Here is a 23,364-nt window from a genome sequence, read left to right as displayed (position 1 = left end):
TCTAGGAGGGGTCGTGGGGGTCATGACACCCTCAAAACTTGAGGTGAAAAACTGAAAATTATAAAGCAAAAAGGTGGAAACGAGTTTTTAAACCATATGATTTATTGCTCAGACGCGTCCAAAACGTGTCAAAAACGCGTGCAAAACGCATCAAAAACGCGTCCAAAACGCGTCTAGAACGCGTCCAAAAGATGTCCGAAACGCGTCCAAAACGCTTCTGAAGCGCAAGAAAAACGCGTACAAAACGCGTCCAAAACGTGTGCCAAACAAGTTCAAAACGCGTCGAAACGCGTCCGAAACGCGTTCAAAACGCGTCCAAAACACGTCCAAAACACGTCCAAAACGCGTCCAAAACGCGTCTGAAACGCGTCCAAAACGCGTCCGAAACGTGTTCAAAGTACCGATAAATCGAAAAACTAATGATGCCAATCGATTTCTCAGGTCCGAAATAGGGGGGAATAATCAAAAATTTAGTTTGAAAAAACTTGCACAGTGTTATAAATGTCATGTTTGTGTTTAATTTATTGACAAATAAAGTTAACTCAAGTGTTTTGAACGTGTTTTGGACGCGTCTTGGTCGCTTCTTGCTCGCGTCACTGCGTTATGTTCGTCCTTTTCATTTAAAAAAAATGTCCCACTTTTATGATTGATTTAAACATTTTTAGGGAACTATTTCTTTAATGAATTAAAAGAACTATCAGAACTGTCAGGCAATAGCCTACTGAACTTTGTCAAGTCTACCAAGTGGCTCGACAAACCATAGAATTCATAGGATTACACTTTTTTAATGAGGTTATAAATACTTCAGGGTATCACAAGGGATCTACATTGATCTAAGTGTGACGGTAACAACATCAACTGTCAGCCCATTTAACCTAACCTAACCTATGATTGATTTATAATTTCAAAAACAATAAAATCGTAGGTCTCCAAAATGTTTACTACATTTTTACATTCGATTTGTTAGTATACCCAGAAACAAAAAACTATGGCAGAGACGCATGCGATGCGATGTACAAAATAACCAATTTTTTGGGGGCCCCTATATTTTTGGCGCCCTCTTATATGAATACACAGTGGTAGCTTAGCTACGCCTCTGGGTTTCAAGTTAAAAATACATTAAAATTACTTCAAAATTAAAACCTACAAAAAGTAAGTATACACCATAGTGAACTTTTTTTTTTAAATTCATATTAATTTTAATTATTTTAAGATTTTTAATAGATTTATCTATTTATAAAACTTACTTATTTTATGATTTACATACTAACTTACATAAATACGTAACAAAAATATAGGTCAAACTATATATCTAATAATTTCGTAAAGATGAAAAACGACGGGTGCCATCGTCAAAAAAATATGAAAATGCGTTATTACCTGTTCTTTGACATGCAACAAAACATGAGCAGTTCATACATAATTTCCGTTGAAATGAAAGTATCATTATTAAAAATATAACAAAAATTCGTTCGGTAAATACTTTTTTTTTTTATTTTGTGTACAATACAAAAAAAAATATTAAAATAAACAGTTACATAAATGTTTGTATATACTAATATTTTGGTATACAGTTCACGGTTTAATAACATATAAATACCTACGAGTACGTATTATATTTATTCAACAGTGCATTTAAAATGCATTAAGAAATAACAAAATTGATTAAAAATCTACCAACTACAACAACACAAGTTTTTTTTTTATATTATTTTTTTGCAAATAGATAAGCTTTTTTACAAAATCGGAGAAAAGGTGTATAACAACAATAACTATCACTTTAAGTATAAATATTTTTAATATACACAAAATATTTTAAATCTACATTTATATATATTACTTCACAAGATCTAACCATTATTGCCTAAAACTATAACATTTATTAAAAAAAGAATGTTTTTGTTTTTATCAATACATACTAATTCAATATATCTTTACAAATGCAATCCATTTATTTATACATTCTAATATCATTAATAAAAAGGACCTACTTCATTTTTAAATAAATTGTTTTATAGTTTTATTTTTAAGTTTGAAAAGCTAAGCATAAGGAACATTAAAGAATACAAGCTGACTTGGGTTTACAAATTTTGTAGTTGATGTTTCAAAGTAGCTTACTTGAAAAAAAAAAAACAATATTATTAAACTGGCTCTTGAGAACTTATTATTTTTTTAAAAATTAATAAATACATAAATATAAGGGAAGTGGGGGCAATACCGCCCATGGGGGCAAGATGGTTTTTGTACTATGTTGTATATAATATAAAATAAATGACTTCTGGTAAGATCGATCATGTCCGTTAGTATGAGCAAATTTGGTTAAAATCCTGAAAAGTTATAGTAAATTTTGTGATTTTTCATCAAGTCGTCATGTTTCGTGTGAAAAGAAATTTGTACTTTTTTAAATGAAATATTTAAAAGTTTTAACTTTTTCTTTTTTTTTTTTTAAAGTTGGGACCGATCAAAATATAGCATACGTTTGTGATTGTTGCAAACAAAATCCATATTTTAATATAGAAACGGTTTTATTATCAACAGAAGTTGATAGGGTGGTCTTGACCCCATGTGGGGCAAGACGGTTTTTTTCTTAGATGTTTTTTCAAAACTTATTATCTTTGGTTCAGTATTTTTTTATTCTTTTTTTTAATGATGATATTTTCTACAAAATACATTAAAATTAATGAATAAACACTTTATTTTAATAACAAGATGTTTTTTATTGGTTTTTAAAACGGTTAAACACTAAAGGGGCGGTCTTGCCCCCACTTCCCCTAAGTACATACCTAACAGTTATCTAAAGAAGTTACAAAAATATATTATTGGCATTAATGTAACAATTTTCAATAATTATACGGAATCAGGTACAATAATAAAAAAATTATATTAAATAACACTGATGGTTTACAAGGGTTTTGTTGCCGAAATAAAAATATACTTTTCTGAAGGTTTTCGGTGTGCTGAACTCGAATCAGAAGTCAGAAACAACTTATCAGCTCCCGTTTTTAAAATATTACCGTTAGAATCCCAGATTCAGGGTTACATAAAGCACCCCGATGGAACATGGTCGAATTCGAGCGAATAAACACTTGAACACTTTATGGAAGAACAATTCCTTGCATTGAAGAACCCTGATTGGTTGCACCCAATCGAGCTCACTAGAATCAAAATACTTACAGCCAGACCTAGAACCGATTATTACATTACTGATTATCTTAAAGTAATAACCCTAGTGTCTAGGGTAATTTTCAAAAGTTGTATCAAACTTAAATATGTCCCTGATCCTTATCCCAAAATCTGGGAAATTAACACACTAGAATGCAAAGATAATGGGATTGCACGAATTAGTTTAGCATTTTGAGAAAAGTCTCGAGCATAAAGAACATACCCTGGTAGCATTTAAATATCAAAGGATCGTTTGACAACGTAAAATCTGCCCTAGTTGAAGTTGGAGCTGAATCTATCATTGTGGACTGTATTTTGACTATGTTAGATTCCACAGGGTATCCCCTTCTACACTGATGGTTCATCAATGGAAATAGGAACGGGGCTAAGGTTTTCTACAAACCTTTTAGTGCAAGAGAATTATTCAAGATCGCAGACGACTATTGTGCCTTTTAAGCTTAGATTTATGCTATTGAAAAAGCGGCAGAATTGGTACACAATCTTGATAGGTTTTTAAACTAACTTGTTATTTGACCATTGGTACAATGGAGTGCATTTGCACCCGACTTCTCTAAGATATGTCGAGGAGGTAAAAGAAATATTAACTATTAAACACCTGCTCTTGGAATGCTAAAACCTCCAAACAAATCGACTCCGTTAGTTCGGAAACAAGTTCGTTGGAGAATTGGACCATGTAGCGCATGACTCAATTGTTAACATGAGGACATTCATTGAAAGTACAGGATGGTTCAAAATCAACCAGTTTATGTAAACTAATTAATGGTTTAGGAGTTTCTATGAAACATTTTTTAGCTAAGGGGATCGTAAAGGACCAATAGGTCCCCGTGTAAGCAACACCTCAATGCTGTGCACACCACTCCCAACCTAATCTAACCCTTCTTCAATATTGCATCCAACTTAGCTGGCTGTGCAATTAGGAAACGTTATTAAGACTTATTTTTAAAAAAAAGGAGAAGAGTAACCCTGATTAAGAATTGACAAGTGAGAAAAAGTTGTATGAAAGGAACACTCAAGAGTCAGCAAATTATAAATTCAAAATTGACAACATTAAGTGCCATCATCAACAGCGAATGTGATGGCTAACAACCAACTAATGGTAATGATTAAATCATTCGAAAAACACATTCGAAAAACAAAGATTTGTTCATTCACATTCAGACACTGAATAAAGTTTTGCGAAGGAACGAACTTAACCTTTACTTAACGCTGTTTAATTAACTCAGATATTCAAAAGTCAGAATAAAAGTTATACAAAGACAATGATGACAAAATTAATTTAAAAAAAAAAATAAGAATTTGTTTAAAGTTAACTACTATCTACATTTTATAGTAAGTTGACAACTAAACTAATTGGCTAATTAATAAGTATTGTATTATTTGTATTCAAACTATAATACTTTCCAAAAAAACTTACACTTTTCATCAGAAACTTACATTCCTAATCACATTTTTTTTAAAAATTTGTACCTTACTCTGTGCGTTAGTAATTTGGCCATATTTGCTATTAATTTTAACTTGGCCACATTCCACCCTTTACACCAGTGCCGATGCCTTCAAAAACATTAAAAAATTCAAAAAAAATCATAGTAGGATGAAACCCATTGGAAAAGGAGGGTTTAGAATGAAAGGAAAAATAAATTACGGGCGAGCCGAGTTCGGGAAGTGGGTGGGTTGAGTTTTTAATGGTAAAAAATGGTTTATCTCGATTTCCGGCAAAACTACAAATCCTATAGAAAAAAACGTAAGATTAATCAATGTTACATGAAATCTTACGTTTTTTGAGTAATTAAAGTGTAAATTTGAATAAATAGGCCAAAATTGTAAACAATGATAAAATTTTTTTTCGAATTCAAGCTTTTTTCATTTTTTGAATTTTACTAGAACATGTTCTATAGTATACTAATGTAAAATTTTTTTTATACCATCAGAAAAAAGACATTTTAACGAACGAAATGCCCACCGACTTTTTGAAAAAAGCTGATATTTTGACACGTGAATTTTCGATTGAAAATTAGGGTGTTTTTTTGGTATTAAGTCAAAATAAGGTGAACAAATTAATATTTTAAATCAAATAAATTACAGTGTATTTGGGACATAATAAGGTAAGTTTTCACCAAGTTTCGTAGAAAAATTTTTGTTTTTGAAAAAGATAAAAATAAAAAACCAAAAACTCGTTTTTTTGAATTTTTCACATAAATTTTGAGGTTATGTGAAAAAATTGTTGATTCAAAAGTTGTAGATCTTTTTATTACCTACAACTTTGCCATACAACTTTTTTCTAGAGGATTTGTAGTTTTGCCGGAAATCGAGATATACCATTTTTTACCATTAAAAACTCAACCCACCCACATCACGAACTCGGCTCGACCGTAATTTATTTTTCCTTTAATTTTCATTATATTCACCTCCTTTTCCAATGGGTTTCATTTTACTATGATTTTTTTCGGTTTCCAAAACTATCGACCCTGGTCTACCTTATGTATAGAACAAATTTAAAATATTTTAACAATAAAACAAATTTTAAAAATTAGAAAATAACTATTTAAATTGTTTCCTATCTAGTCATAAAGGTTTCAACAGTTAGAGTAACTTCTTGTTGTTTCCTAACATTATTTTCAATAACACGATTCGGTGTTCTTGGCATTCTTGTATTTTCTTCAAAAAGTGGAGGGCTTCGATTCATATTGCTATCTAAACTGCTATGATGCTGTGATGAGGCTGGAGATAATGGAATCTCTTCTATCTTTTCGAGATCCTGGGCTATTGACGTTGAACTAAGTTTATGCACTCGAGGCAGCGTACATTTCGGACTACAGCGATTTTCTTGTAATGTTGGAATTTCTAACATTGTTGCTTGTTTTCCAATCACTGTCGTCGCTGTTGTCGTTGTGGACAGTGGTAATGAGACAGCAGTTTGAGTACCATCATCACGATCCAAGCTAAATTGACGTCGTAGAAGTCGACTTGATCCTGGTTTACTATCAAATTTTGTACAACTATACATATATTTGCCATCGTAGAATTGTGTCAAATTGCTTTCGCTAGGACTTAAGCATTTGTAATGATTGTAAGGTGAACTTAAATCGATCATTTCTTCGATCTTTTTATACAAACGTGATGAAGATCCTCCCGAAGATCCTGGTAGTCTATTAAAGTTTTGTGGGTTCAATAATTGATCGGGTTGGATATCGTTAATTTTTCGAGAACATGTGCTCGGACTAGGCGTTTTAATAGGGAATTCGGTCATTAGAGACATATTTGCTCCAATTGTGTTGGTTGAATTCGAATCTAATGAATAAGAATTTGCCATATATGCACTAGAGTCGGCATTTGAGGGTGGAGTTATTTCCACTTTAACTTCTACAGCTTCACCAGCTAGCAAAGAGGATTGACTTGAGGAGGGATTTGTACTGTTGCGTGATTTTGTGGCCATGCCTTTAAACGATATCGAATTTCGAATAAAGAATTCATCAAGACTGAAAAAGGAAATTAAATGTTAAATCAATCAAGGACGAAATAAAAATATATTTATGGGAAATAAAACCATACCCATGTGATTCTCTGTTTAGCATTAAAAAAGTACGAAATAAAATGATTTAAAAGTTTAAGAAAGAAAATGAGGTTAAATTTACCCAATTGGCGGAGGAACTGGTAATGTTTTATCGAATCCTTTTTTCCCCAGTAGCCAAAATGTGTTCATTAGACCTTTTCCTTTAATTTCTATTAAGCCTCTTGGTTCTATTTGATAGTTATTAGTTGCTTCAAGACGATCTCTGGTTTCTTGAGACATGTGAATTCTCCAAGATGAGCCTTTATTAAAATGTAGTTATCATTCTATTGGGAAAATAGATATGATAAATACTAACCTGTTGATTCCATTCTTGATGCAGTATTAACGGTATCACCAAAAAGGCAATACCTTGGCATAGTTAGGCCAACAACACCCGCACAACAAGGACCTGTGTGTAATCCAATTCGTAATTGTAATGGAACTCCAGGTAAATGTTTGACACTGAATCTTCCACTTTGATGCAACAAATCTAATGCCATAGTGGCAATTTGTTCAGCATGATCAGGAATTCGAACTGGAAGTCCACTAACAACCATATATGCATCGCCTATTGTTTCCACCTTGAACAAAAAATTAGGTATTTTATATCGAATTTTTTATTTTTATTTGAAAATAATTAAACCTTATAAACATTATAAGCATTAATTGTTGCATCGAATATTGTATATAAATCATTAAGTAGATCGACAACTTGTACTGGACTGCAATGGGCAGCAATTGTTGTAAAACCAACAATGTCACTAAAATATATCGTTACATCGGAAAATTCCTCAGGATCCACTCCGAGACCCATTTTGAGCTTCTCAGCAACGGAACTGTAGAAACATTTTAAAATAATTTCAAATTATTAAAAATTACATTTTGAAAATTTAAAATCATTTGAATACTCAAAATTTTAAATTTTGTATGCTGACAAGGATAAGAAAATACTTTTGTTAAAAACCTCTTGATGTGTTATAAGGATATGACAATTTTTGTAATTTGTCCACCATGACTTCTTGTTCTAACTTATTTTGTTATCCTCATCCCACACAGGATAAATTCAACCAGGATGAAAACCGGTTTTATAATTCACACAGGATGAATAAAGGAAGGAAAAGACCTGGTATCCATAAGAATAAATTATTGCTTGTATGCTACGGGCCAAATAAAAGCAGTGCTTCAACTATTATTCCTATGATGAGAAACAGAAGATATCTTTTTGCCTACTAATTCAATTATAATGTAAAAAATAAATAAAAACATAATTTCAAAACGTAAATAAAGCCAAATATTTGAAATTTAAGAATCTTATATCACTAGCGAATTCCTACAAAAATTTCGCGAATCAAAGTGATTATAACTCTATAAAATATTGAACGTCGTACAGTGGCCCGTTTTGAATATTTTGGTTGCAAAAATCATATGCTATGGCGTCCATTATTTTGAACAAGGCTGAATTTAAAATGTATACCTCAAAAGTTTCTAGATAAATTAAATAAATTGCACGACTGGGGTCGCACGTACTTGCTCTTATGCTTAAAGTAACTATAATGTTAAAGCTTTTTATTTAAGAAATTAAAAATTTGATATTTTGAAGAAATTTCATAAGTAGTATAAAAAAATTAAATCTGTTTTTATAATTAATTAAACTCCGTTTTAAATTATCTTAAAAAAAAAAAACAAATATGCCATTTTATTTCTTGTATAAAAAGGTACTTTTAGAAAAAATTTTTCGAAAATTGTAGGAGCCGTTTTTTAAAAAAATAGTTTTTTATATATAAAATTTTTTTAACATTTTTCAAAAAAAAAAGTTGGGATGCCATTTTGAAGAAATAATTAATTTACACATAAAAAATAAATTTCAAAATTTTTCATTGATCCGTTTTCAAAAAATTGATTTTTCAAAAAAAAATTTTGAAATATTTTTTAAAAAACCAAAAATGCGTTTTTTGAAAATTTTCTAAAATTTTAATATTATCTTTACTTACACACTTTTGTATAAAAATTTTCATTTAAATCGGGTTAATGTTGTACGAGATATTCAGAAACGAAAAATACCGTTCAATGACAGGTACCGTTAATAACGGTACAAAAAATATTTTTTTTATTTAAAAAGTTGGCTCTTATGTGTAGTACTACACACAAAAATTTTAATCAAAATCGTTAGAGCCGTTTTTGAAAAAAATTAACTTTTCTATTTCCGTTATATGGCAGGTACCGTTAGTTTTGGTCATAAAAAAAAAATTTCAATTTCCCCTCTAGGGAATCACCAAAAACTGCTAACTACCAAGTTTGAAGAAATCACTTCACTCGTTTAGGCTGCAGCTCCAGATAGAGACAGACACACAGACAGACAGACAGACAGACATACAGACAGACAGACAGACAGAATTGCCGGACCCACTTTTTTGGCATTCTCTATCATCGTAATGTCATGTAAAATTGTTATCTCGAGTTCGATTTTTTTTACGAATCCTAAACTTGCCCTATAGTACCTATATCGCAAGTAAAAAAATATTCCCAAAGTTCCAAACCTCTATCATTGCAGAATCAATTTTCAATGTTTCCACACAAAATATCAATAAATAAATGGTAGTTTTGAAGTGTTTTACTTAAAAATTCGATAAAATTGAAATTGAAAAAATTAATAAATACAAAAACTATAAACGTTTCAAAATTTGTAGATGTCTTAAAATTATTAACCATCTATTTCGTTGCTTTCACGATTATGAATTATTAATTTCAAGCTAAAGTGAAAAACATAATGGTATTTTAATATACAATTATCAAATAATCAATTTCTGAGGTAGTCTGAGTGCAATGACACAGTGAGAAAAAAAGAAAAACAACTAATTTGAGTGAAACAGTAGGAAAAAACATACGTTTTTTGTTAATTTTTCGGTAAACAGTTGCAGAAAAATTTTATCTTAAAAGCTGGGAAGACATAAAAGAAAACAAAGTGAACTGCTATTATTGCCCATTATCTCGTAAAGGCCTTACTACAAAATTTTCGATTTTGTTTATTTTGCATGTTTGAAAAATGAAAATAAATCAGAAGAAATGCCCTAACATTTCTTCTGATTTATTTTCATTTATTTTTTAGCCTGAACTTCAGCCAGAAAATTTCAAATATTTTTTGAATTTTTAAAACTTTTATACCCAGATTGTGGTTGGCGATATAGCACCTACTTCACTCTCAGTATTATGAAAAATGTAGTTAGCCCTTACGAGATTATGAGCAGTATTATTTTACACAGATATGATTATTACTTTGTGAATTTCTGTAACGGTTATTTGAGCAAGATAAAGACTGATTAGCCTGCGTGCTTGAATAAGCTAGGTATGCTTAGAGAAATTTTATCTTTAATAGTTAAAATAGCTTATCTATAGTCAAATAGTTATAGTTGTAAGAAATTCGACGAATATAAAAAAAAATTTGTGCACCGATTTTGATTTAAATGTTTGTTTTTTTTTCAATGCAGAAGAAATTTTTTACTAGCAATTTTGCAATAATGCAAGATATTTGTATTCTAAAAAAATTAAATTTTCAATGCAAATATTTTTTATTTTAGGTAATTTTTTTTTAATTCAAATTTTTTTTCGGAATCAGCACACGAAAATCCTTTTTTGTTTGGTTTAAACTTTTCGTTGCGAACCAGTGCTTTTAAATATATTATTAGCTTAAAGGCCGGGATAAATCATTTTTTTCAACAACTAGTCCTTAAGGATTAAAATCATTAAAGAAGGAAAAAATAATGCGTTCGACATTTTTGTCCAAAAGCTTAGAATGATCATAAACAATTCTGTCAACCATCAGAACGACCACATTGAATGTACGGTCCGGTGAATAAACTACTACTCATCCACGTAAAGAATATTTCAGTTTTATAGTAAAAGAAAGACTACGTTAGGAAGTTAAAAAGCCACAGGTCTTTCCTTCCAAAATCTGGCAAAATCTGGGCAGTTTCGGATGCATTCAAATTTTGTGCCCACCATGTTAAAAAAATAAAGTAACTTCTTTTCTCTTTTATATAATTCAATATCTATAGATCCTAAAACCAGAAAAAAGTTATTTAGTAAAAACATGTAAAATGTCGTTTTTCTCGTATTTTGTACCTACAATGTTTAAAAATTTAAAATTTTTAAAAGGATCCACATCGAAATTGTTTATCGTTGCAAAAATGATATCTTTATGACTTATCCCAACCTACATTTTAAAGAAAAGTGTATTGTTATCTTTTCCAAAAATGAGACAACACCAATCCATAAACATTATTTTGGATAAGATTACTTTTGCGTTTTCTGGATGTAAATCTATACGAAAAGTATACCGACACTTGGTGTCCAAAAAAAATTAAATTTTTTAAAAAAATAGTGTAATTAACAAAACATATTTGTTTTTTTTTTTTATAGGTACAGAGTTATAAAATACATTCAATAGTCCATAATTTACTAGATTTAACCCTCTGTCGGCGGCACACGGGTGCGAATTTGGCAGGACAAAAATAAAAAAAAATTACGATTTTTCAAAAAAGTGGTCACAAAAAAGTTTCTTCATAAGGGTGAAAATATTTTTTTTTGGAATTGCGAATACAATATTCGAGTTCCTCGGAATATTCTACATCAATTTCATACTTGATTCTCTATAAAATATTGAGACCGAAAAATGTTCTAGCGACATGAAAAAGTATAAACCAAATTCGCACCCGTGTGCCTATCACGTCACAAAAAAGAGGTGTGCCTACAGAGGGTTAACGATGTAAAAAATATAAAAAAAATTTAATTTATACATTATTTTTGGCTCTGTCATGTACACCCAAAAATATTTAACTTGACCACAGGATGTTTAACTGTGTATGTACGAGAACAGATTCTGAAAACTTAACTGCCGAAAAAAAGACATCTTTTTATACAAATTGAGTCACAAGTAGAACAAACACACCACTCACTCAGCACTCATACTAATGAAGCCTCTTCCATTGTTGAATAATTTAATAGTTAAAGTATTTATAAAATGAAGTGTGCCAACAACATTTCCTTTTCATTACTTTTAACATCCCACATCTTTAATATCATTTTCATTCCATAAACATCCTTTCTCTGCTTCGGTTTTAAGCAATGTGCTTTTCCCCGAATTCTCTTACTCTTGAACTCTTCCATTTTCAAAACAAGTACATTAAATGAAACATTATTTAAATGACTTTGCTTGTTCTTTACTTTAAACGACTGCAATCAACTCATCTTCCACAAAATTATCATCCTCATCCTCCCAAACTGTATTCAACTTTGGAGCTTGAGGCAGATTTGCAAATTATTTAAGATTCCGATCTCATCACACAAAATTAACATTCTTATCATTTCTCATCACACTCACCTGGGAAGCATACGATTTAGGAGCTGTTCAGTCTTTTTCCTTTCAATATCCAACTGGTCTGTGCGTTCTCTAATTAATTCCTCCAGATTGTTGGAATATTTCTCTAACATTTGAAACATTGTGTCAACAAAGTTCACCTTCCTGCCATGGTTAAGCATCTTGAAACGTTCATACACCCTAAAAAAAATAGGAGAGGGAAATAACAAGAAGAACAAAATGAGCTCTGGTTAGAACATTTCTATTGTGATTCATTAAATGTGGTTATAAAGGACACTGAATAATTCATTTACGAGTTAAAATCCGGTCTCATGTCAGGAGTTTCCGCCCAACACTGACGCATGATGTTAATCGCTTCTGGTGGTGCAGCACCCTTTGAAACGGACGGCCGTATCAGTGGAGGTGGTTTTTTAATTTTTGCTATGATTTCCTCCGGCGACAGTGACAGCATGCAATACGGTTCCCCACGAACCACAACTTCCTGCATTATTATTCCAAAAGAGTATACATCACCCATTTGGGTGCCACCTCGGTTATGTCCTTTTAAATTGCGCAAAAGCTCTGGAGCTGTCCATAATAGTTCTTTGGGGGTTTTGTTTGAGGGTGTTATTCCTTGGGCTTCGTAGAATGATGAAATTCCATAGTCGGTTATTTTTAGAACCCAACGTGCATCTACCACACAGTTGCGGGATGTCAAATTACCATGGAATCGTAGTGGTGTGGAATGAAGGTATCGCATGCCACGTACTAAATCGGTCAGCAGGCTAAGGCGAAAGGACCAATCTAGTTTTATTTCATCCATTATTAAAACATCCTGCAAACTGCCTCTTGAACAGTAGTCAAATACCATGGCGTTACGGTTGGGATCGCTTAACCAACCTAAAAAAAAAAAATAAAACAAACAAAAATTAAAAAAGGCTTCAAGATTATACTTTGTTGGTTTGTTGTTTGTTGTAGGTATGAGTATGTGAAATTAAGAACAAATTGCCAACATTGAAATGGTATTTTTTTATTTGAGAATTTTTAATAATGCCACATTTTGTCGCAAATGTAATTTAAACGACAATGTCGGTCGTATTTAAACAAGGAGCGCTTTCGCTCTCAAAAAGATGATGAATGTTCATTGCGGTTACTCTGAACTTATGCATTTTGTGAAAAGTGGAATAAGTGTTTGCATAATGTATTAAGTCTGACACAAAGAGGAATGTTAAATTGTCTATGAAAATTAAAATTGGGTAAAATTGTGTACTTTTTTGACTTACAAAATATATTTGTATTATTTTTTTTTTATGGGACAGGGTTGATTAATGATTTTTTTTAGTATAGATATTGTATAACCATTGAATATAATTGAATCGGAGATAAATTGAAAAGGAGATAAATTCAATTCTAAGCAAAAACTTTATAGAACTTGGTTTGTAAAGATGCTTTTAATATTAACCTAATAATAATAAAAGCTATTTTGTTTGTTTGCATTGGTTTTGTTCTGTGCTTAGTTTGCATTTATTTATTTATTTTATTTTTTTTTTTTTTGCCGTGATAACGTCTTATAAATCGATGAACCATGGCAGCCTTCTATAGCTTATTTGAAAGATATTAACCTAAAGCTTAATACAATTGAAGGATTTTAAAAAATTCTGTCATTTAATAGAGTAAACAGGGGTAAAACGGAAAGATGAAATTTGGGCTAAAATCTAAACGCGAAGTCGTAGAGAATTGATTTTTTGCTATAGATAGATGAGATTAATTTTAGAATAACTGCATTTAAGAAAAAATTCTAAAAAATTTTGAAACTAAGCTATAACGTTTTGTTTGAACGTTGTACACGTGTTGGGGCTATGACAAAATGATGATTTTGGGTAAAGGAAATTTTTTTTGACAATTCTAAAGATGCCAGGTGAAAGATGAGGGAAAAAAAATTAGGCATCTGATACGGATTTTTTTCCAACACTATGCGTTTCGAAATATGAGTTTTTGAAAAACACCTTGTTTTTTAGGGGTATTTTTGGGAAATTTTTGATTTTTATTTTTTTTTTTGAGCGTTCAAAAAATCTCAAACTTATAGGACATGTAGGTTTTGGCCTTATGCATACATAAATTGGAATCGTTTAGTGAGTTTTGACTGAATAACGGAAGAAACAAGTTTTTAAAAAACACGTTTTTTGACCGTTTTTAACCGATTTTCATCGTTTTTTCTATTTATCTTTTTTTCTTCAATAGCTACATTAATAAAGTATATGGAATAATGATAGACCATGACTACGACTATATGTGTGCGAAGTTTCAATCACTTTCGTAAACATAATTTTGAGATAACAGTAAAATAAAATTTTAGAATTCAATAGATTATAACTTTTGACAAAGAGCACATAGAAATTTTATTATACTTGTATGAGCATCCTGATACAATTACCTTTCATTTATTGGTATATCACACATAACAGTAGACTAACTAATAGCTGCACAATGTTTAATCAAGAAACTTGTGAAAAACCTCAAAACACCAGTGGAGATCTGTTGCCCCCCGAACAGCCACCAGTGTGGGAAGTACCGTAATCTCAGTCTGAAAATTCGACATGGTTGACTTTAAAAAATTCTAACTTCTCTTTTAGGCATCTTTGAAATTAGATTGATACGTCATATGAAAGGTGAAATAATAAGCTTTCACATGGTGTATATTTTGTATAGGTTGTCAAACAAAAAAATTGATTCCATAGCCTGAGAACACAAAAATAAATGTTTTTTTTTTGCTTTTTTTTAATGAAATTTGATCGAGTTCAAAATTTCGTAGATGTCTCATAGACCTGATCGATATATATATTTAGAGCTAAGATAATAAGCTTTCAGATGGTATAAAATTTTTTATTGGTTGTAGGGAAAAAATATGGAATTATTGACGTGAGAAGATAAAAATTCATGTTTTCTTTGCTTTTTTTTGATGAATGATGCGCATTGTAGAAATTTAAATTTTTATTCTTAAGAAGAAATACTTGGCTTTTAAATTGCATATTTTTTTTTTTGGAAGCTTTTAAAATAAAAAAATTAATATAATGAGAAAATAAAAAAGGTATTTTTTTTAGCTTTTTCTTGTAAATTATGATTGTTTGAAATAAGTAAACGCTTCAATTGACTCATTTTAAACAAAGGCACACAACCTGTTTTCTGAATCACGTAAAATCATCGTCCGTAAACCGGCTTTACAGACAACCTCTTTTTTTTTTTTTGTTCATTTTAATATTTAAAAAAAAAGCAGAATTATTAACGATTTTTATTTTTATTTGAAAGGATTTTGTTTTTCTTTTTATTTATCAACAATGACGACAAGAAGATAAACATTTTGTTCAATTATTGAATGGAAGTGTTTTATAATCAAAGACAAAGTTGCATTTGATGTTACTTGCACGTTTTTTGGGTGCACTGTGGCGTATACGTTTTTAAAAAAATTTTTTTTACCGCATATGCGAGAGCAAAGCTGACCAACTACAAAAAATAGGTTATTTCCGTCTGGCTAAATGACACAATTTTTAAAATGTTTTATTATGTTGAATGCAATGACACCCGAAACGCAGCTTCACCGCACTTGTTTATGATTCCTACATATTGAATGAAAAATTATGATCGGGACTTTTCTAACCGGAGATTTCTACGAGCGGATAAGTCGGAAATAGTAACGGAGTTATAAATACCAGAGTTGTGCGCGACAGAGTTATGAGCGTAAAAATTATGAAAAACCGACGTTATAAAAGACCGAAACCAAAGGTTATGAAACGTGGTTTTTGGGAAGGCAATTATAGAGAGGAACGATAAGCAGGAGGAATGTACCAAAAAGCTAGAGTGTGTAGGTTGAGTCAAGACAAAAAAAAAATTGTATGAGAAAAAAATATAGAAAATCAACGGGTTACACCAACAATAACGTGCTGTATCTTTTTGTAAGGCCAAAATTACATTCACTTTATCTAAAGTTTCCGTTTTCTTACATTTCCGTAGCTTAGTAGACTCATTTTTACTACTGACCTTTTTGAGGTTTGCAGTATTTTACTCACATTTGGAATAAGATGCTATGTAAATAATATAAAATATCCCGAATCAATGTTAAACTTAAATTGCATCCATTGTAAGGGCTTTGAAAGTCAAAAAATAAAATGAAAAGCAAAAACAACATAAAAAAGTGTAGCTTTTGATTGAAAAATGCTTCGTAAGCTATCGAACCATAATGATCTCGGTCGGAATAGCTTTATACATGTAGCAATATACAGGACAGAAATAGCTTTACTCTAAACTAAAATATGCTAAAAAGGACGAAAACTATTGGAAGTTATCAGTATTTTTAGAGCCGTGAAATATCACTAAAACCTGACCCAAGTTTTTACAACGCCACTGAATTCAGCACATTCGAACTAACAAGAATCGATGTGTCTCCGCTCTGCTACAGAATCGAACTACCACAATGTGTTGTTATTTCTAATTTCAAAGAGGTACTATTTAACAGTAAAAACTCTACTTAAATCATTGAAAATGACTTAAGGTCGAAAAAAATATGCAATTACATCTAGACTTTAGAGGTGTATTGAAATTTGGACATTCCATTTTGTAATCATTTTTATTTAATTGTTAAATAGTGTACATATTTTAAAAGTGCGGACCGTAAGAACCGTTTTCTTTTAATAAATCCAATGTAATAAGAAAATTTCTTTTTGTTGCATTTTTTTTTAAGAGGACAGAATTAATTTAATTTACCTGTAAAATCGATTATTTTATACATTTTTATATGAAGAATTGGAGAGAGAAAAATTTTTCAGAAAAATTTTGAGTGTTTATTTAAAACAACATTTCCTAAGGCCACTATTAGAACCGATAACTAAGAACATTTTTTTGAACCACCCTAATACACTAGCATTTTACAAAATGTAATCATAAAATAAACTTTTCCAAAAAAAAAAAAGGTTAAAAGAATATTTTTATAGCTTAGACCAAATGATTCGTAATCGATGAGTAACAAGCTTAATTAAAGTTTGACCATTTTTTTACAACCGGTCATCAAACTTTAAAATCGAAATTTTCAAAATGATGATTTTCAACGATTTTCAAAATGATGGCATTTCATAATCGCTGTAGTAGTTTGAACACATACATACATATAGTATACAAAGTAAAATAAACTTACCTATCAATGGATTTACATTTTCATGTCTCAAACCATGTTCCATAACCATCAGATCCATTGCTTTCGATTTCAACTCAGATGAGCCATTCATAGTTATTTCTTTAAGTTGCACAAGGTCCCCATTATATCTTGCTCTCATATCTAAAAGTCCAGGATTGTGTCGTGCCAAACTGCCAGAACCAGATGTGTTTTTTGCTCCACCACTTACAGATGTCGTATTTGCACCACCTCCTCCACCAAGACTACCTCCACCACCTCCTGCTCCTGTTCCACCTGCTCCTCCAGCTAATGCGAGACCAAAGTTTTTCAAAGACCCAATAGATCCCTTGAGTAAATCTGGTTTATCGACTTCGGGTCCACCGAACTCTTGAAGTTGTTGCAACCAGCAACATAACATTGCTTCTATACCCTCATCTACCTGTAATACAAAACAAAGATGAAATTTACACGACAATCGTTTCGTATGCATTCAAGTGATTTCAACAAACGATATATAAGTCCGATTGGACTTAAGACTTACTCTCCTCGAATCGACCGGAAACACAAAATCACTTGCCGACAGGACAATTTTATTTGGTCCTTTCGAAAGTCTTTTCCGGAGAAAATAATTTCTGTAAATAAATAGAAATAATACGAAAGAAGTTGAAAACAAAAATAAGGTTAGTTAAAGGGGGTTTAACTGAAACGACAGTAGATCAAGTGATAAAGGTCAAAGATTACTGATTTCCCATTAAGTTTATGAGTTATATAATGATAAACAATCATGAGAAATCAAAGTGTGTTTTTGAGGATTAGGGTGGATTTTCCTTTTTTTGACATCAAATCGTTATTGGAAGTTTTTGCTTCAATACTTCGTAACACAAACCAGTATCTTAATGATAAGAACAGAAAGTTGTCTGTTGGCTATACCTACCTTTCTTTTGAGTTGTATACCGAAATTATTGATAAAGGTAGACCATTTTCTATTAAATAACTCGCCAAATAAAAGAACAAAAGTCCCCAAAATATGAAAAAATCTTTATGTTATGTTGATTTATTCCGAATTTTTGATTAGTCAACATTTTTTTAAACACAGCACAGGTTTAATTACAAAATACTCGTGTACCAAACACATCAGCTAATGAGCTCACGTTTGTTTCTGAAAAACCATGAGTCAAATTCAATTAAATCATTTTCATTACGTTCAACAAGAACATATCTTTTTCCTGTTGCTTGCTGGAAAACTTAATGAATGTGGTCGTAGGTACATTTAAGATACTTCTGCCATAACGATGTAAATACTTATTCACTTCACGTATGTCAGGATGCAATAAGTTTGCTTTTCATATTTGATGTGAATCATATCGTCAGTTTATTTAATATTAATAAAGAAGGTGCTAGAGCAGTATGTACAAATTTTAAGGCAATTTTCATTAAAAATCTTTTAATTATTATTATCAACTTATCTTTTTTCTACATTTTGCCATCTCATCCATTAACGACTGATGGGATTATGAACTATTTTATGTTCAACGCAAGTTTTTAATTTTAATTCTAAGCTATATACTAATAGGACATGTAATTTACACATAAAAGAGACCTGATCCAGACGAAATACTATAAAGAATTCTTATTTATGCAAATTGTTGGCAGCATTACTGTTACTTACATACCCAAAGTCCGAACGAATCCCATTTCGGCTTTGGCTAACATCGTCAAAAAACTACATCAATAATGCAGTTTTGGGTTTAATTAATTTTAAATTAATTGTTCTTCATGTAAATGCGAAAACAAGCTAATTTGTACTTTCTGTTATTGTCAGCTGTTAAGCTACCTAACCTAAATGGACTTAATATTATTTTCAGGATAAAATTAAAAATTATTTTTTAGAAGGACACGGCCCCGTTCCTCACAAATTATGTATAAAAACGCGAAAAGGAAGCCAAAGTTTAAAAAAATTAAGTTTTATGAATAAAGAAAGCTGTGTCTGAAGAAAGAGATGCCAAATGATGGCATCCAAACACCCTGCGGGATAACGTGTTTCATCAGATCTGTTGAAATTTCTTGAGTATTCTTTAAATAGTCGTATTTCTGACAAATAGGGGGCGCTAGAAACTTTAAAATTATTTGTTTAACTTTAAATAATAAAAAATTGTTTTCGGTAGTAAAATTATAAAATAACTTTCATTTTAGCTAAAATAAGTGGGTGAGCCTATCCTGACGTTACAAAAAAAAACCTGTATTTCATTGACATACAACAAAAAGTTCTAAGAAAACACCGTTAACTTAAAAAAATACAGTAAAACTTGTCTACATCCCTGACACTTTAGTATCTACTTGCTGCTGAGTTAAAATTACAATCTGCTCGCATCTTAAAAGTACAAAAAAAATATGATTTTTAAGAGTCCTATGGGTCAAGCTATCCATGTGTTCCGGACTGTATATAAACAATGCCTACAATAAAAGATACAATTTTTTAAAGTCGACATTTTCAAATTTAAAACTGAGATTACGGTACTTCCTCCAATACATACATTTAGGATTGAGCAGCTTGTAGAGCTTTTTATGTATGATATATCAAATGAGAGGTTTTGTTATTTACTTGCGAAATAAAGTTAGTAAGTAATCTATGCAAAAAGATACGTGTTAAAAAAAGTGCATTCTTTTACCGTTATCTCAGAAATGTGACCATGGAAATAATTAAAAATAAATACATATATAATCCTGTCTATTATTATTTATCTTTTCTATACAGGGTGTCCCAAAAGTAATGGATCAAACGAAATATGCTGATTGGGGAACTTAAGGGCTCTCAGAATTTGGTAACTTGTTCATACTAAATCCTTACGGTTTTTGATTTAATGCAATTCTTGTGCAATTTCAAAAAATTCCTACTTGGCAACAGTATTTTGCTTCCTGCGCCCATTATTGGTTTTTGTTTTTTTAAATTCTTTTACGAAAACATTGCCAAATAATTAGGAACCATTCATTTATCAAAAGATTTTTTATTCCATACGCCATTTCGCTGCAAATTAACTAACAGTTTCAAGTTTTATAAAAAATCTATTTCTAACTTTTATTTGAGAGCACCACCGCAAAAAAATTTTGTACGGTGTGACACTGGTTTATTATTTTAAAAACTTGTCCCAGTATTGCAGTTTTCAAAAAAGTATAAAAGTTTCCAAAGTTGAAGCTAGATCGCAAATTATTACAATTTTAATTCAACAAAACAGGGGTTTTCACAGCAAAAAACAAACAAAAATAAACAAATTTTCTTGAACAGTTGTTTGTTTATTTCTCTTTGAACAAAAGCCTCTATTTTTGTTTGAATTTTTGCTCTGAAAAACCTTGTTTTGTTGAATTCAAATTGCAATATTTTGAGATCTAACTTCAACTTTGGAAACATTTATACTTTTTTAAAAACTGCAATACTGGGACAAGTTTTTAAAATAATAAACCAGTGTCACACCGTACAAAATTTTTTTGCGGTGGTGCTCTCAAATAAAAGTTAGAAATAGATTTTTTATAAAACTTGAAACTGTTAGTTAATTTGCAGCGAAATGGCGTATGGAATAAAAAATCTTTTGATAAATGAATAGTTCCTAATTATTTGTCAATGTTTTCGTAAAAAAATTTAAAAAAACAAAAACCAATAATGGGCGCAGGAAGCAAAATACTGTTGCCAAGTAGGAATTTTTCGAAATTGCACAAATATTGCATTAAATCGAAAACCGTAAGGATTTGGGATGAACAAGTTACCAAATTCTGAGAGCCCTTAAGTTCCCCAATTAGCATATTTCGTTTGATCCATTACTTTTGGGACACCCTGTATATTACACTTATCTTTTAATCAAAACAAAAAAGATATTAACAACAAATTTGGGGCAGACAAAATTGTTTTTAACAAAATATGTAGTTATAAATCCAATTTTTTGCACACCTATAAATATGTCCTGTAAGTTTGAGATTTGTTCATGCTTTCAAAAATTCTTTTAAACAAAATAAAGAAAAAAAAGAAAACAAAAATACCAATAGAAAAATAGGTGTTTTTCAAACTTTCATGTTTCGAAAACTAAGGCTAGAACTAAATTAAAACACAAGAGAAAATAAAGTAAAAAAAAGTAGGTACAAAATATCAAAACCAAATTTATATTGATTTGACAATTAAAAATTAAAATTATGATAATTTTTTGTTTGCAAAAAAAAACTTTTAAATAATGCAAGAAGTGCAAAAAAAAAATTGAAACATTGATTTGAAACTGAAACAAAAATACCTTGACTTTTAATATAAAATACTAAGTATATTTGTTTGAAAAGTACTATCTTTTTTGCGGTTTTTTTCTCAACATACCCCGAGGCCCTATACTTAGTGTTCACAGAGGTTATATGTTATATCCCAAAACTTTTCAAATAAGCTATACCTAGTAGATTCTTGTATCTATAATAGCTTTACATTGATTATTATGAAATTGCAATCTACACCAGACATTTTCGTGAATGCAGCTAATAACTTTGCAACAATCTTCAAAATAAATTTGTTGTTTCAGTTGTTAATAGATCTTAAAAAGTCCTTTCTTTTGATTACTCAATCGATGGATTTCGAGGAAATTTTTCCAAATACATTTTTTTCGGTAAAGGTTATTTTTCGAGTTTACTCTTAAATTTATCTTTTCAACTTTAATAAAAATAATCAAAAAGTTAAATTACAGAGCTAACCAATACATAGAACATTGGAAACAAAAAAGCAAATACGTGTGACTCTGTATTATTATTTTTAATATTTAATCCACTTCTTCCTTCCGTATCCCTATTTTTCTGTGTTATTTGTAGGTATCTATAGCTACTAAATGTATAAAATTTACCGATTCTATTGAGTGTCTAATAGCTCGTTATTTTATTATTTAATGTACAAATAGGGAGATTGATTAAATAGATCAAATAAAAAATCCATACCAATTAGTGACTATTTGGGAAGTTGTCTTTTTTTGAGCGCATCAGGTTGAAGAGGTTTTAAATTTAAAGTGCCTTATTTAAGTAGGCACCTACTTATGTATGAGATTTAACATAGACATTATTTGTCTTAAAAGCGAGAGGTTTTCAAGTACTTTTTTTTTTAATACTTTGTACATACTTCAATCCTTAGTGTGAGAAAGCTCCTTAATACAGTCAAATACAAAAAAAATCGCAGAGAATCTTTGAAGGCTCCCCAAAGACGTCATGGTAATATGAAAATCCAGTAAATGACATATATGTACGATAATCATAGTTGTTTCAGTTTACATATAAAAATAATGGTATTTTATTTGCTTGCCAGACGAGGATAAAACTGTGCATTCCTTTGGGAAATTCCAGGAAGAAAAAAATAAATTTATTAATTTCCGTCAATTTGTCTCTCTTTTTTTTTTTTTTGTTTTCTTTTTTATGAAATTCAAAACACTTCAAAGCTAATGAAGACATTCTTCGGTATTTGATGTCAACCTTATTCAAGTTGTTAAGGGAATTTTTGATATAATTTTAATTTACTTGTATGTATAGTATATGTTTATGTATGTATTACGTATACATATTTTTAATCTCTTGAGAAGAAGCTAAACAGTTTCCTAAAAAGCTTTTTTAATTTGTTTATTTCATTTGATGGTTTGTTGACATTTAGAATGTAAAGAATGTTTAATGTTTATGTATCCTTACTTCTTCTTGATTTAGCTCAAATTTGAATTAAGTATAGCAAGGCTTGTGGGCGGATGCTCCATCTCTAAATATTAAAAAATCTGATGGGTTCTATAATTTTACTTCGGGGCTATCGGGAATCTCCAGTGAAATTTTGTTCCTATGGAATTTATTTCGTTTGTGTGTATCACAGTGAGTGAAACAATAATTAATTAAATGGAATTATTGATAAATTTCAGAAAAAATTGATACCGAACATCTAAAAATTCAGAGAAAAACATTTTCCAGCCAATTTTTTATTCGGGGGATAACACTCAATATTTATGTTCTATTAACAACTTCAACCCATTAAAATGTTGTTGAATACTTTCTCCGAGGCAAAACACACAAAAAAATGTAAACACAAATACGACAGTAACCTTAGAGAAAAAATCGCTTAAGGTCAGA

The 23,364-nt window shown here is 30.5% G+C and overlaps 1 protein-coding gene across 3 annotated transcripts in view; it reads right to left on the bottom strand.

Moving 5' to 3' along the window:
• Nucleotides 1-5,710: 5,710 nt before the first annotated feature.
• Nucleotides 5,711-23,364, bottom strand: part of LOC129914231 (uncharacterized) — an 83,986-nt gene continuing 66,332 nt past the window's right edge. For all 3 annotated transcript variants that reach the window (XM_055993378.1, XM_055993379.1, XM_055993380.1), the window contains exons 7-14: nucleotides 17,792-17,882; nucleotides 17,272-17,689; nucleotides 12,401-12,986; nucleotides 12,111-12,287; nucleotides 7,377-7,569; nucleotides 7,050-7,314; nucleotides 6,816-6,993; nucleotides 5,711-6,659 (exon numbers count right to left, since the gene is read on the bottom strand). In XM_055993378.1, the coding sequence (XP_055849353.1) occupies nucleotides 5,738-6,659; nucleotides 6,816-6,993; nucleotides 7,050-7,314; nucleotides 7,377-7,569; nucleotides 12,111-12,287; nucleotides 12,401-12,986; nucleotides 17,272-17,689; nucleotides 17,792-17,882 (2,830 nt within the window). In that variant the 3' untranslated portion in view covers nucleotides 5,711-5,737. The remainder of the gene's footprint in view (nucleotides 6,660-6,815; nucleotides 6,994-7,049; nucleotides 7,315-7,376; nucleotides 7,570-12,110; nucleotides 12,288-12,400; nucleotides 12,987-17,271; nucleotides 17,690-17,791; nucleotides 17,883-23,364) is intronic.

Source organism: Episyrphus balteatus, chromosome 3 (genome assembly GCF_945859705.1).
Source record: "Episyrphus balteatus chromosome 3, idEpiBalt1.1, whole genome shotgun sequence".
In the NCBI taxonomy this organism is placed as follows: domain Eukaryota; kingdom Metazoa; phylum Arthropoda; class Insecta; order Diptera; family Syrphidae; genus Episyrphus; species Episyrphus balteatus.
The sequence above is the reverse complement of the archived record's forward strand: the minus strand, read 5'-3'. Positions and strand labels throughout refer to the sequence as shown.